The sequence below is a fragment of the Thrips palmi genome, unplaced genomic scaffold, assembly GCF_012932325.1.
Source record: "Thrips palmi isolate BJ-2018 unplaced genomic scaffold, TpBJ-2018v1 HiC_scaffold_17, whole genome shotgun sequence".
Taxonomy (NCBI): domain Eukaryota; kingdom Metazoa; phylum Arthropoda; class Insecta; order Thysanoptera; family Thripidae; genus Thrips; species Thrips palmi.
The window spans coordinates 9,303,028-9,315,944 of NW_023144626.1; the positions used below are offsets into that span (position 1 = coordinate 9,303,028).

The 12,917-nt window shown below is 42.6% G+C and overlaps 3 protein-coding genes across 3 annotated transcripts; 1 reads left to right on the top strand and 2 right to left on the bottom strand.

The window, feature by feature from the left end:
- Positions 1-1,629: 1,629 nt before the first annotated feature.
- On the bottom strand, positions 1,630-3,990 carry LOC117643579 (beta carbonic anhydrase 1). The gene is made up of 5 exons (XM_034382536.1): positions 3,799-3,990; positions 3,162-3,246; positions 2,948-3,087; positions 2,624-2,863; positions 1,630-2,551 (listed from the first exon to the last, which is right to left on the bottom strand). Exons 1-5 carry the CDS (start codon positions 3,889-3,891, stop codon positions 2,342-2,344), a joined length of 768 nt encoding a protein of 255 aa, XP_034238427.1. The 5' UTR covers positions 3,892-3,990; the 3' UTR covers positions 1,630-2,341.
- A 158-nt stretch (positions 3,991-4,148) lies between these two features.
- Positions 4,149-9,702, bottom strand: LOC117643578. Its single transcript, XM_034382535.1, has 16 exons — positions 9,480-9,702; positions 9,183-9,322; positions 8,862-9,097; positions 8,672-8,785; positions 8,346-8,594; positions 8,103-8,252; positions 7,768-8,023; positions 7,587-7,684; positions 7,004-7,509; positions 6,761-6,929; positions 6,456-6,639; positions 5,911-6,370; positions 5,540-5,823; positions 5,159-5,390; positions 4,908-5,070; positions 4,149-4,829 (listed from the first exon to the last, which is right to left on the bottom strand). Exons 2-16 carry the CDS (start codon positions 9,316-9,318, stop codon positions 4,647-4,649), a joined length of 3,420 nt encoding a protein of 1,139 aa, XP_034238426.1. The 5' UTR covers positions 9,319-9,322; positions 9,480-9,702; the 3' UTR covers positions 4,149-4,646.
- Positions 9,703-9,762: 60 nt separating this feature from the next.
- LOC117643542 (WW domain-binding protein 11) lies at positions 9,763-12,867 on the top strand. Its single transcript, XM_034382475.1, has 11 exons — positions 9,763-9,977; positions 10,220-10,345; positions 10,427-10,524; positions 10,635-10,897; positions 10,978-11,057; positions 11,144-11,376; positions 11,459-11,620; positions 11,704-11,755; positions 11,837-12,284; positions 12,372-12,463; positions 12,555-12,867. The coding sequence occupies exons 1-11, from the start codon at positions 9,914-9,916 to the stop codon at positions 12,668-12,670; spliced, it is 1,734 nt and encodes a 577-aa protein (XP_034238366.1). The 5' UTR covers positions 9,763-9,913; the 3' UTR covers positions 12,671-12,867.
- Positions 12,868-12,917: the final 50 nt, after the last annotated feature.

Sequence of the window (12,917 nt, forward strand, 5' to 3'; positions counted from 1 at the left end):
TTTCGTCAGTGAGATCCAAAATGTTTCCTTTGTCATTTTGGAGTAGAACTGCGTGTTCGGAGGAAGTGAGAGGATGAAAGAAAAGAGACGATGAAGAGCAGTGGACGTGGTGCGGCGTTTGAGGTGGTTGAGGTGACCCCTTCCCACAAAGGCGCTGCGAGCCAGGCTGGCCGGGCCCTCCTCGGTGCACAGGTTGAACCAGTCCGGCATGCCTGCAGGCAGCCGCAGGAGCGGCGAGAGGGGGCCGAAGGAGCGGACGAGAGGACGAAAGGAGGAAGGCGGAGAAAGAGGGAAGGAGTGGGGGGCGGAGAGAGAGAGGTGGGAGAGGCGTCGTCGCGCCTCGGCTACTCCATGGCCTTGTTTCTTGACCTAGTTGGAGCAAGGTCGTTAACTCTTGGGGCCAGCCAGCGCGCCAGCCAGCGCGCCAGCGAGGGCCCGCCCAGCCGTGGCCGGCCTGCCCGGCACCGCCGAGCCGGCCGAGCCCGCATTGTAGGCCAACCGAGAGAGCGCCTGGAGAAATGGACAGAGACGGCGCGAGCGGGGCGGCCGGTGCGAGTGAGAGGGAGCGAGCGTGAGCGGGCGCCCCTCCACTGGGACACGGCGAGGCGCGGCGGGGCGGGCAGGGGGACATTGGAGGGAAGGAGGGGGGCAAATGGGACACCTCGGGGAACGAGAGGAGCGAGGGCTCTGGAGAAATGGAAAGGGCTGCAAGCTGAGCAATGGTCGCTTCGCTCCACTGGACTGTTCAACAATTGCGACAGTTGTACTGAGTGGAAAAGTTGAAGTCGATGAAAGGCCGGCAACCGTGCGGGTGGAGCTTGGAAGGTGCCTCACCGTGGCCATGCCGGTTCGAGCACAAGCACCGACTCAGGAAGGTGGCGAGTCAGATTCTGTTTCCCTTTTTGGTAGCATTCAATTGGTTTTGCCTTTTTTATTCGGCGTCGAACCTCCTTCGGTTTGGACGTGCAGGAGGGTCCGGCGCGGTGTTCTGATGTTCCAGGCCGTTCGTTCGGTCCGAGGGCGCACAGTGGGCCAGGAGACCAGTGGAGGCGGCCAAAACTCTAGACGCGTTTTGAGCTCCAGAGTCGCTAAATGGGACCAGAACCGAACGTGTGACCCCACCAATGGATTGCTCTCCGAACGAGGAATCCATTGGTGGGGTCACACGTTCGGTTCGAGTCCCATTTAGCGACTCTGGAGCTCAAAACGCGTCTCGAGTTTTGGCCGCCTCCGCCGGTCTTCTGGCCCACTGTGCGTCGGGTCGACCTACTTCCGAGGGTTCTCCACGGAGCGCAGCGCGGAGCCATGCACCCCAGCCTCCTCGCTGCGCCTCCATGCCGGGCCCGACGGACCCTAGAACGGACCCGGTGGAGCGCCCGGCGAGTCACGGGTAGGCCTCCCCGCACGTCGAGAGGACGGCCGGGCTGGCCTACCCGACTTGGCGGGCGCTGGGCGCGCTGAGCTGGAGTCCTAGAGTGGACTAGGACTCTACGCTGAGCGTGAGCATTGCTGCTGGGCCACATTCACTCTTTTGCCGCCGTTCATAGAGTCCCTGGCGTTTAGAGTGAGCGCCGCGTTTAAATCGGCTCTGCATGCATCGGAAAGGGAGATGAAATAAAAATCCCGAACGATGTTTTTCGATTTTTCTCCCCCCTTGCATTATATATTGGTGCAATAGCACACGCAAACACACAGCACACGGCAAACAAATTCATCGACCTCCCTAAACATGCTACACACAAAAAATCAACACAAAAAGTTATGAATTAAAAAGCCATTAAAAGGAAATCTACACATCACAGTATGCATCACAAATTACAAGTTTAAAGATAAATTACATCAGGCGAACATAGTTTGTACAAGTTGAGGTTTTTATACAATATTTAAAACATACTAGAGTCATAGTCATGGCCAGAATAGAGAGGAAGACATTTTTTTGGAAGACACGTTCTGAGATGGGAACACTCAGAGACTTAGAAGCTTACGGTATATCAATAAATCTGTAAAGACAAATTATCTTGGAATGTAAAGCTTTTAAATAACTAATTTGAACCATTGTAAATTGCCAATAACAACTAAAAACCAATATAAAAATTATAAATAAAAGTTTAGATAACAATAAAGGTACAAACACATAATATAAAAAAATGATAGTTAGTTACTTTACAAAAATTTTTGACATGCAATGTCAGCAGAAAATAAACATAAAACCAATCTGGGGAAAATGCAACACACTGTTAGATAGGTGTTTTTGACAGTTAATGTTTAACAGTATAGGCAAGACAAACTGCAAGAGTAAAACAACTTGTGCTCACTGATACACTTTTACAAATCAAATAATTCATGAATAATATCTCTTCACTTCTTTTAATAAGGGGTCTATTGTGTTTTCATTTATTTCAATAAAGCGTTTTTCTCCACGGCTAAAATAGTAAATATCGCCGGAGTAAATATCAAACCATAGAGCATGGATGTGAAGTTCATGTTTCTCTAAACGCGACTTCAGAAATGAGTAGCTAGCAATGTTTTGCATTTGCTGAAGACAGTGGACCTGTAACAGAAGATATGTTCTTAGCATGTGATAAGACATTCCAAGTAGCTAAAACCATTCAAAATCCATTACCTGAGACAGCTTGTCAGGGATTGCAAATTTATCATCGGGATCAATATAGGCAACAAATTTGCGCATTGGAGTCTCAGCTTGAAATATTAATGGATGCTGGTATCCTGTTAGAGCCAGCTGCTGAAATTTTTCCAGTGAAGAGTGAGCGTGAGTGCAGAGCCATGATCGAAGTGGCGAAAGCCTCCGGTTTTTTTGAGACGACATTTCAGCATCACGCAATGCATACAGCAAATTCATAGCCTAAAAATGGAAACAAGGAGACTATGATAGAGAAATGGAGTACTCCAAACCAGACACACTTCAACAACTCATGTACATCCTCACCTTGCAATCAGAATGCCCACAGACAATAATATGACGGATATCGTTTATAATGCATCCCAATTCTAAAGCTGCTGGTTCATTGGTGTGGTATTCATCCAAGAAATGACCACAATGCGGAATGACGTTTCCTGCATTTCGAACTGAAATAAACCAATACATTTTATTTTTTAAAGTAACTTTGGTAAACCAAAACCACCAAATTCAAGTTTCTTACCAACAAACATGTCTCCGACGTTGGTTTCTGTGAACCTTGTGGGTATCATTCTACTGTCCATGCATGTAAAAAAAACTGCTTTTGGCTGGAATAGGAATACATATCATCTTTAACTTAAGGGAGCTTGAAATGCCCTTCAAAATGAAGCAAAGCATGACAAGAACTTTGTCCCCAGACAGTGCAGAAGCACACAAAATTTAATTTACACAAAAAGGCAAGATGACAGTCAGTTGACTGTCAAATTTCTTTAAAACTAAAATGTGTCGAACGTTATGGTAGCTTATTAAAAGGCTGATATGCTTTTAAAAGCCTTAAAATTTTCCGATTTTCCACCTTGGTCAAAGAACATAACCCTTCATCATTGTTTACATCCATAGGCCACTCAGTTTAGCAAACCTCACAGAGAATAACGAGCTTGATGAAATACGTTTGAAAAACTCTAGGAAAGATATATTTTGTATATAGTTTTTTTTTAGAACACTATAGCTAGATTTTGAAACCAAGGCTTTATTCAGTCATTTCCACTTCCATTCAAAAATTTTAACGATTGCTCCTCTAGTTTGGCGAAAACACATACACAAGGGGAAATGTAGGACAAAGCAGACGACAAGGTTTGTTCAATGGTCATAGTTCTTACCGCTGGATTATTGGCCACTTGTTTGAACTGTTCCACCATCGTTTTTCGATCTGTCACACGGTATTTCATTATGCCCTTTAAAATCTTGTCCATTGTCGAAAAGTTGGAATGGCTCGGAAGGAATGTCACGGGAAGTAAAGAGAGCAGACTGCACTTTGCACACGGCTAGGGTTGCCGGAAGTCGACAGCCGCATCCCCTTCCCCTTTCCTATGCACAGAGCGCGAAAACATTTGAGCTGATTAAGGTGTCATGAATTTTGAAATCGCACTGACTGACAAAGATTGTACTGTTAATGAGGTATTGGCAAGCTTTTTTGGTCCAAGGTAAGTTTTTTGAGGAGATTCAATACTTTTATGAATGCATTTTATTTGTTTTCAAATCATTACATTTGGTGCAAAACTTTGGTAAGCTTAAGTAAATACTTTTCATTATTTGGTGCCCCATTCATATAACACAGAGGTTCGCCACAAATCTTTGACTAAAAAGTGAACAAACATCCTATTTTCCCCTTTCAGGTATTCGTGCGCAACCACAAAAGTAACAACAATTTGCTTAGCAATTATCTTAAAATATAAACAATTCATACATAGAAAAAATAGATTATTGAGGTCTAACAATCACAACACACAATGAAAACAAATAATTATCTTTTACATCGCAAATTTTATAAAAAATATGTTTTAGTTTTTGTCTAAAAATAAACATTTCTTTAGTGAAAAATAAAGGTTCACTCTGTCTTTGAAAAGGGACTGACTACCCAGCCCAATTAAGCAGGGGCTCTAAGCTCTGAGAGTCACCAATTTAAATATTTTGATAATTCATATCAAAAGAATACCATTGTGCTCACTTAACCACTGCTAATATCGTCTAGTAGAAGGTCAGACAATCTGTCTCCTTTGAAACTTCCCATGGACAGGTTTCCAAGAGTAAGATTGCTGCTAGAAGAGTTGTTTCGGAAGCTGGGTAATTCTGATGGTCTATGTCCGAGAACATTGATACCAAAGAGGGGCTTATCTTTAGGATTCTGTAACTGGGGAAAGAAGAAATGGAATAAGGGGTAGTTACATAATTTGGGCAACACAGTGACACATAAAAAGAGAATACTTACATTTTTTTCAATGTCTTTTACAAGGTCTGAAACCCTTCTGATTCCCGAAGGGCCTGCATCTATTTCCTTATCATCATTCAGTGAAACTGATGTTAACTCAGATGTCTTGGTGTCACCAAAACTAAGCTCTCGTTTGGCAGGCGTTGGATCACCTTCTGATTTCCTGCAAAAATATGGAGAGAACAGAAATAAAACAAAGAAAACATCCAACAAAATTTTTAGGGAAACCAAATTAATAAAGCTCTGCTCACTTCATTGTTAGCGTGTCCGAACTATCTTTATCCCAGTCCCAGTCATCATCACTGTCTGAGTTAGCTGCACTTGTTGCAGATGTTAACAGATTGCTCCTTGGCTGAGGCACTGGTTTGTTACTATAAAGTGAACTGCTAAAAGTCTGCACCAGACTATTTTCGCTATTTGAACGATGTGCTGTGAGGGATTCATAGGAACTATGTGCAGGGCCAAGCTCAATGGTGTCAAAACCTGCCATCAGTTACAATTCTAAGAATTAGTCATAAAGCGACTAAAGTTCAATAAAAACTTTGTAAAAACAATAGGCATTCAAGTTTTGCTACAGTTAGACTACAAAAAAAAATTGTCTATGACTGGCGAATAATCAAATTTATACACACCATCCTTTTCATCTCTGAAAACTACTTTCTTCTTTGCTATGTTCCCTGTTGACAGAGATGATTTGAGATTGCTTTTCACAACTGACTGAGATGAAAGTTGGCTCGTGCTTTTACGAAATTTAGCAACATTAGCAAGTAGCTCAGCAGTTGTAAGAGTTGTGTGTGGGCGGGTCTTGGGAGCATCACTTGGTTTTTCACTTGTATTTTCCATTATATCTCGCAAGTCAGATTCAACTTCTGATATTGATTCAACATCTGATGAGATAAAAGTCATTTTTCCTGTACTGTAACCATAAGACAAACAAAATAATCAGGGGTACAATTGGTTTTCCTAAGAAAGGGGGCATTTTAGCAACACCAAAACTACATACCCCGGCTTAGCCATTGAATTAGTCTTGATTGGTGTTGAGGTTTTCAAATGACCAGGTTTGTTCACAGCTACATCAGGGTCTCTCTTATGAACTTCTATGTCTGACTTCTCCAGATTGGCATACATTGATCTACCATAAACTTGCACATTTGTTTTGCCAACACCCGGTAATTCTTTTTCATCTGAATCATCATGAATTATATCTGCTAAAGAGGCAGCAGATTTGGAAATGGTGTCAGCATGTTGTGGAAGGCTGCTGTCTGAATCATTCTTTTCAGACACTATAAGATTGGATGATTCCACAGCACCTACTGACTCTCTTAACTTTTCTGGGAGCAATTCATAATCATTTGTTGCTTTAGAATGTGAGGCAGTAGGCTCCTGAGAGTACACATTTTCAACGAGCTCTCCTGTCTTAGCACTTGATTTGATGGGGTGTTTTGAGGCATGTGAAGGGCGTCCTGTAATGGTGAATTGATCAAATTGTTATGGGACAACAGTCGAACTACATAAGTAGATTTGAGCCTGACTCAGAAAACCACACACCTGGAGATAGTCGACTTTTCACATGTGATTTTATGCGAGCAAATATTGAGAATGAACCAGATCCTCGCTTTTCTTTTGTCCTTGAAGAACTGGCGATTGACTGTTGGGCCTTCAAACGTTCAGCAACACGTTTGTCAACTTCTTTAGAAAGTGCTTCCTGGATGCCAAAGTAATTCTTTTGAGACTGTAAGGACAAAAACACAACATTTTAGATACTTTTTTTTTTAAAATACATAGTATACACATGAAATTTTTAAAAAGGCCAAAAAATGTCAGTACTGTACTAGTGGTAAATCAGTCAATACCTTGGCAGCAATATTTTGATGATGCTTTACAGTTGCCATATTTGAATGGAATGAAGCAACTGGAAGTTTATCCCATTCTGGATCAACACCCAACTCTCTTAACCTCCGGTTCAAAAGGCCCAATAAATCTTCCCTCAGTCCATTCAATAGTTGCGGTGTTAGTTGTACTCTGCAACATAAAAATAAAGGACACAGTTCAAATAAAGTTTATGCAAATAGAAATGAACATCCCAATTTATTTACCTTGTCTCTCTTTCTTTGGGAGAAGGTTCTTGATCACTATTTGACGACTGGCTCTCAGAATCATATGAACTACTGCCAGTTTCACTTGCAGAAGTACTGTTAGAGCTGCTTGGCTTAGCATACATTGATTTTATGTTTGTTGATGTCTCTTGTGTTTTTAAGTCTTTTGTGTTATCTGGGGAAGGAGTGGTTTGGATAACCATTTGTTTCTGTCTGACTTGGGAAAGGCCTTCTGAACCCAAGGAGGAAGTCTGTGAAGATGAGTCAGAATAGTCCTGCTCTGCTGGAGACACATATTCCTCCCGAATGACAGGCTCTTCTTTAGTTTTTGATGGCCTAGTGTCTTTCTCATTGGTTGATGTGACTTTAGTGCTCTTAATATGAAGATCCTTAATTTCTACAGAGGGTGCACCTTGAGAGGGTACTCCTACTGAGAGTGCACCTACGGAAGGTGCTCTTCCCCCATGAGAAACACTTCCAGTTTTGCCTCCAGTTCTATCCCAAGCCTGCTCATTAGAATGGAATACATGTTAGAAGGTTGCAAGACTAGGATGATTAAAGTTAAAATTAGAAATCACAATACCTGAGGTATTTCATTTCCTTGCAGCAATGAGTGTTGTGGACTAGTCAAGGAGACACTACCCACTACAGCAGATGGTGTGCTTAAATGATCACCAGACCCTGCAAGGCAAAAACAAAATTGTAAGATTTGCCTTTGGCAAACAACAAAATAAAATACCATATTAATGCAGGAGGAAACAAACCTCTGTTGTGTAAGATCGATTTTTTAAGATTATCAAGATCAGTTTGATGCTGACTTTGAAGCTCTTCAAGTTTCCTCTGCATGGCTAACTCATGAGCTTGGTTTTGAATCTTCAGCTGTTCTCTCAGCTCCCTTATTTCATTGCTTTGCTGCTCCACACTAATCAGAAGTGTTGATTGTACCGGGTCCTGCTTCGGCATTGGATTTTGGCTTGGCTGAGACACAGGGGGTAAATTGTTGTTGGTTTCATTTTCAGCCTGAGGAAACAGGAAGCATCAATAAAACTGATTCCAATAATAGGAAGTAAGTAAGAAGAATGGTGAAGGAATAATGTACTTTAGCCGAATTATTGGATGTAAGACTTTTCTCAGTAATTTCTATTTTTTCTGGAGTGGCTGCTAATGTCTGGGTCTGTTGAGGTGGGATGTATTCCGTGCGAATAGGATCTGCCATCGAGCTCAGGGTGTTAGGAGCAGTTTTCATTTTCTGGAACCATAACTCTTGATTAGAACAAAACCCAAAGTTAAACCCCCAATATAGATTATTATAGGAACATAAGATTTAAAAGATTACCAGTACCTGCAATTCATTTTGCAGCATAGTTTGAAGAGCATTCACATCTGGAATGATTGGGTCTTGCTTTCGGCTTAGGGCATCTTCTGTAGCATGGAGACGATCCTGCAGATCTTGAACTTGCTGCCGCAAACTTTCAACTTCCTTACTTTGGATGTTAAGGATTGATTCGGACCCTATTGATCCTGGGTGACGTCTTTGTTGGTGTGCTAAGAGATACTGTTCCCCAACAAAAGCCTTGTCACATCCTGGGCACTGAAAAGAAACAAAATGAACATGCAGACAAATAATGGAGTCATAACTCAAAATTTTAATATTCACACTTCTACTACCTTAAAACAGGGTGTTGGAGACTTATTACATTTTGTCCTTGCCTTCAACCTTTTCTGAAGAGCACTTAATTCTTCTGTATTCTGTTGTTTCAATTTTTGTAAATATTCTATTTCCTTGAGTAAAAAATATTGTTAAAATACGGGAATAAAAGTTAGTCTGGACACATATGCGACCAACTATAAGACTTACTTGCAACGCTACCCTCAGTTGTTCTTGCATTACTGTCACACAATGGTCTAAATAATTACGGCAATAAAGAAGAAAGTCAGCACCCAGTTGGGCCAGTTGGAAAATTTTTACAAAGTTTGGATCTAACACTTTGAGATCATATTCACTATTTAAACTGCAAGACATTACAGAGGATAAAGCATCTTGCAAGGTTTCCAAATCTCTTTCTCTCACAATTTTGTCAACATCAATGGATCCTAAGAAGAAAAAAAAGCAAATTTGGTAAGTAAACAACAATGTCGAAATCAGACAGGACAAAATGGAAGTGTCACAATGATTCACCAATTTTTGTCCAATCCACTCTTCCACGATACAAGTTGAAAGAGAAACCAGATTCTCGGGCGAGCCGTGGGAAATCGTGACGGCTGCCTGAGTCACAATGTAAGGTCATAGTTTCAAACAGGGGATAGGTCTTCATTTTCCTGTAAACATGGTTGATACAATTCATTAGCACAAGGTAATCCAACTTGTGTCATGTGGCATCCATGTAAAAGGTAAATTAACGTGAAGGTGCACACTCAAAATTGGTGAACATGACAATCACAGTAACTAGAATACTACAGAAAACTAAAGTTATACCTGACATAAGAGATCAATAACCCCTATTCCGAGACGACCAAGTCGATAAACAGCAGAAAGCGAAGCGCATGACGATGAAGCAGTGGGAGTCACTTTGGTTGGGACCCGCGCTACATTTTCTTTGAATAAATGTAATGCAATCTTTATCTTCAATTCAAAATATTACCCGATGAACACAAAGATCATAATCTGCCGCGCGAGTTGTTTATTTTAACGCCTTCTACTAACGCTTCAAATTCAAACTGAACGATGAAAAATTCTGAGTCTCTGACTGAGTTTCTCATATTCGTTGTTGTTTGGTTTTGGTGTTGTTTTGTTAGTCCGCCGCGGTGTTCATGCAAGATTATGTCTTGAATTTGCAGAAGAATAGTGTCTCCTTGGTGTCATCGGGACAATTTTTATTAGCTTGAATAGGAAACAAACAAATTTTCAAGATGGGTCGCCGTTCGATTAACACCACCAAGAGTGGGAAATACATGAATCCCACAGACCAAGCACGTAAGTCTAACCTAAAATCATTTGTATAGAATTTTCTTAAACAAGTGTTCAATAACGATGTCTGAGCGCTTATTTTAACTCATTTATTTTTATATTGTAAGCTTGTGCTTCCTTTTATGTCCTTCCATACCAACATAATGAACCTTGTAAATTCCACCTTTTGCTTAATGTTGAGCGTTGATTTTATTGGGTGTCTGGATAAATTACAACTTACCAATCTTCTTTTTAATTTTTTAAATCAGGTAAAGAAGCCAGGAAGAAAGAGCTTAAGAAAAATAAGAAGCAGAGGCAGATGGTGCGGGCAGCTGTCTTGAAAGGAAAAGATCCACACCAAATAATTTCTGAGCTGGAACGTATTGATCAGATGGGTAAGGTCTTAAATCATACCTCGTCATAACAGTATTCCATTGTCTTTGTAAAACTGTATCTTTTGGTGTCATGTTTTTCAGAATATAACGTTCTGCAGCCATCACCCCTCAATGAAAAAGTTTTGAAAGACAAGAGAAAGAAGTTGAAAGATACCCTTGATAGAGTATTGAAGATGTATGTAAGTATTGTAGGACAAGAAAGTGTATTTAACTGCTGCAAAATTCGTTTTTGTACTCTTTCATCATCTGGCACAAACAATTCTTTGAAAGATTTGAAATTTCTTTACAGGACAAAGATGATCCTGAGCGATGGGCAGAGCTGAAAACTCAAGAGGCAGATTATGAAAAACGTCGTACAGCTCTCTTGCAATATTATGAGGCTGTAAGACATGCCCAACAAGTTCAAATTGAAGAAATTCCCCTACCACTTTCCTTGACTGGTGGTATGCCAGACCTACCTGGTGGGTTAACCGGGCAGATTCCTCTGCCTGCAGGCCTTCCTTTGCACATTCCTCCACCTCCTAGTATTCTCAGGAAGAGGTCTGCTTACAGGTAAATTGTGCCAATGTAGGAGAATAGTAAAGAAAGTTGGTGGGTAACAGTTGTTTTAACATGAAAAAAATTGTTTTCAGCCCCTCCCGAAAACCAAAGAAAGCCCCTGGTGTTCCCCCAGGCCCCCCTCCAGAATTGTCGGATGATGAAGAAGACGGAGGTAAGTCCCTAGTTTGCTGTCATCACTATGTTTGGCTGGGATGTAAGCTCTGAATTAGTACTGATTAAGACTGTTCTTTCTTCCAGCGCCAATGGATACAACTCCCGTGTCCATTCCAGCTGGTAGTAGACGTATCAGGTTTGAAGATGATTCTGATGAGCGACCACCAGGAGATGACTCCAGAGATAAAAATAGTTTTGATGATGATCAAGATCGATCCAAAGTCAATCTAGCTCCCACATCAAAGCCTCAGCCCACAGCTCTACAGCAAAAGATGTTGGCCATGGCAGGCCAGGACATCGACCAATTTATGAAAGAGGTAAAACGTCGTGGCTTGTTGTAGTGTCATTACCTTTCCCGGATGGTTTAAATCTCATGTTGCTGCTGTGTGTTTGTTGTAGATGGAAGAAGTACATAAGAGAAAAGAAGCAGACCGGCAAGCGGATCTAGACGCTCGCCTTGCTGCCATTGCGGACTCAGGTGAAGAGCCCAGAAGAGGTGGCGAGGGAGACCAGGAAGAAGAAAGGGACAGACAATATGGAGAAGAAGACATTGAAGTTCCTGTATGTGGATACCTGATCTTTCTCCTTCCTATGGCAGTTTGATATCTCCTTTAATATTAATAATAATTTTTAATTTTTTTCAGGGTTTATCAACAAAACCACCAGGTCCACCTCCACTGTCATCCTTACCACCAGGTACATCTCGTCTTTTGTGTTTTGAACCCATTTGAGATATCAAGGTCGCCTTTGTCTAACTGCCCCCTGTTCGATCCACAGGACCACCACCCCTGATGAGCCTGCCTCACATGATGTTCCGGCCTCCACCTCCCGGAGCTCCGCCCCCGCCGCCGCCCATGGGGTCGGTGCGCGTGCCGCCCGGGCCGCCCCCAGGCCGCCCCCCAGTGCTGCCGCCGTCGCTGCCGCCCGGGCCGCCGCCGGGCCTGCCCCCGCGAGTGCGGCTGCCTCCCGGGCCGCCCCCAGGCATGCCCCCGCGGCTGGTGCGGATGCCCGGCGGCGGCATGATGTCCATGTCCATGCCGCCGCTGCCTGGGATGCCCGCCCCGCCCCTGGGCATGCCCCTGGGCCACGGCCCCCACGGCCACGGGCCCCACGGCCACGGCACGCCCAACGTGCTCTCCGCGGCGCCCCAGCTCATCAACCGCGCCGACGGCGGCGACCCCAAGAAGCTCGGTGCCACCACCATCGAGGCCAAGCCCCAGATTAGGTTGGCGCTGGCAGGCCCCCGTGCTTTCTTGTCCAAGATAAAAGTCTCACTTTGTATCAATGCTAATTTTTTATTTGGCCTTTCCAGAAACCTCAGTGCTGATGTTACTCGATTCCTTCCGACCGCCCTGCGCGTCAAGCGAGATGAGAAGATGCCTGTCAGAACACACAGAGCTCCAGGTTTGTGTTGATATGTTGAAATATTAAAAAAAAAAATTAGTTTGAGTTACTTCTAGCATTGGTTTGCTCTATCAAATACTTTGTTTTCCAGACATTCGTCCGGAAGTGCTTATGGCTCGTCAACATCAACAAGGACCTATACCACCAGGCAGAACCAAGGATGATGCTTACCAGCAATTCATGCGTGAAATGGAAGGCCTTCTGTAGATGTTATTAGGTTTTTTTAAATATTATTGATTTGAATGTCTTTCATGATTGATGTGAATGTTTTTTTCATGATTGATGTGAATGTTTTGTTCATGATTGATGTGAATGTTTTTTTCATGATTGATTTGAATGTTTTTGTTTGTGATTGACTCAAAATGTGTATATATGTATTCTAAATAAAACTTGAATTGAACAGATCAGTAGGCCTTCAAGGTTCCTACTGTTTTTACCGGGGTATCTATTCATA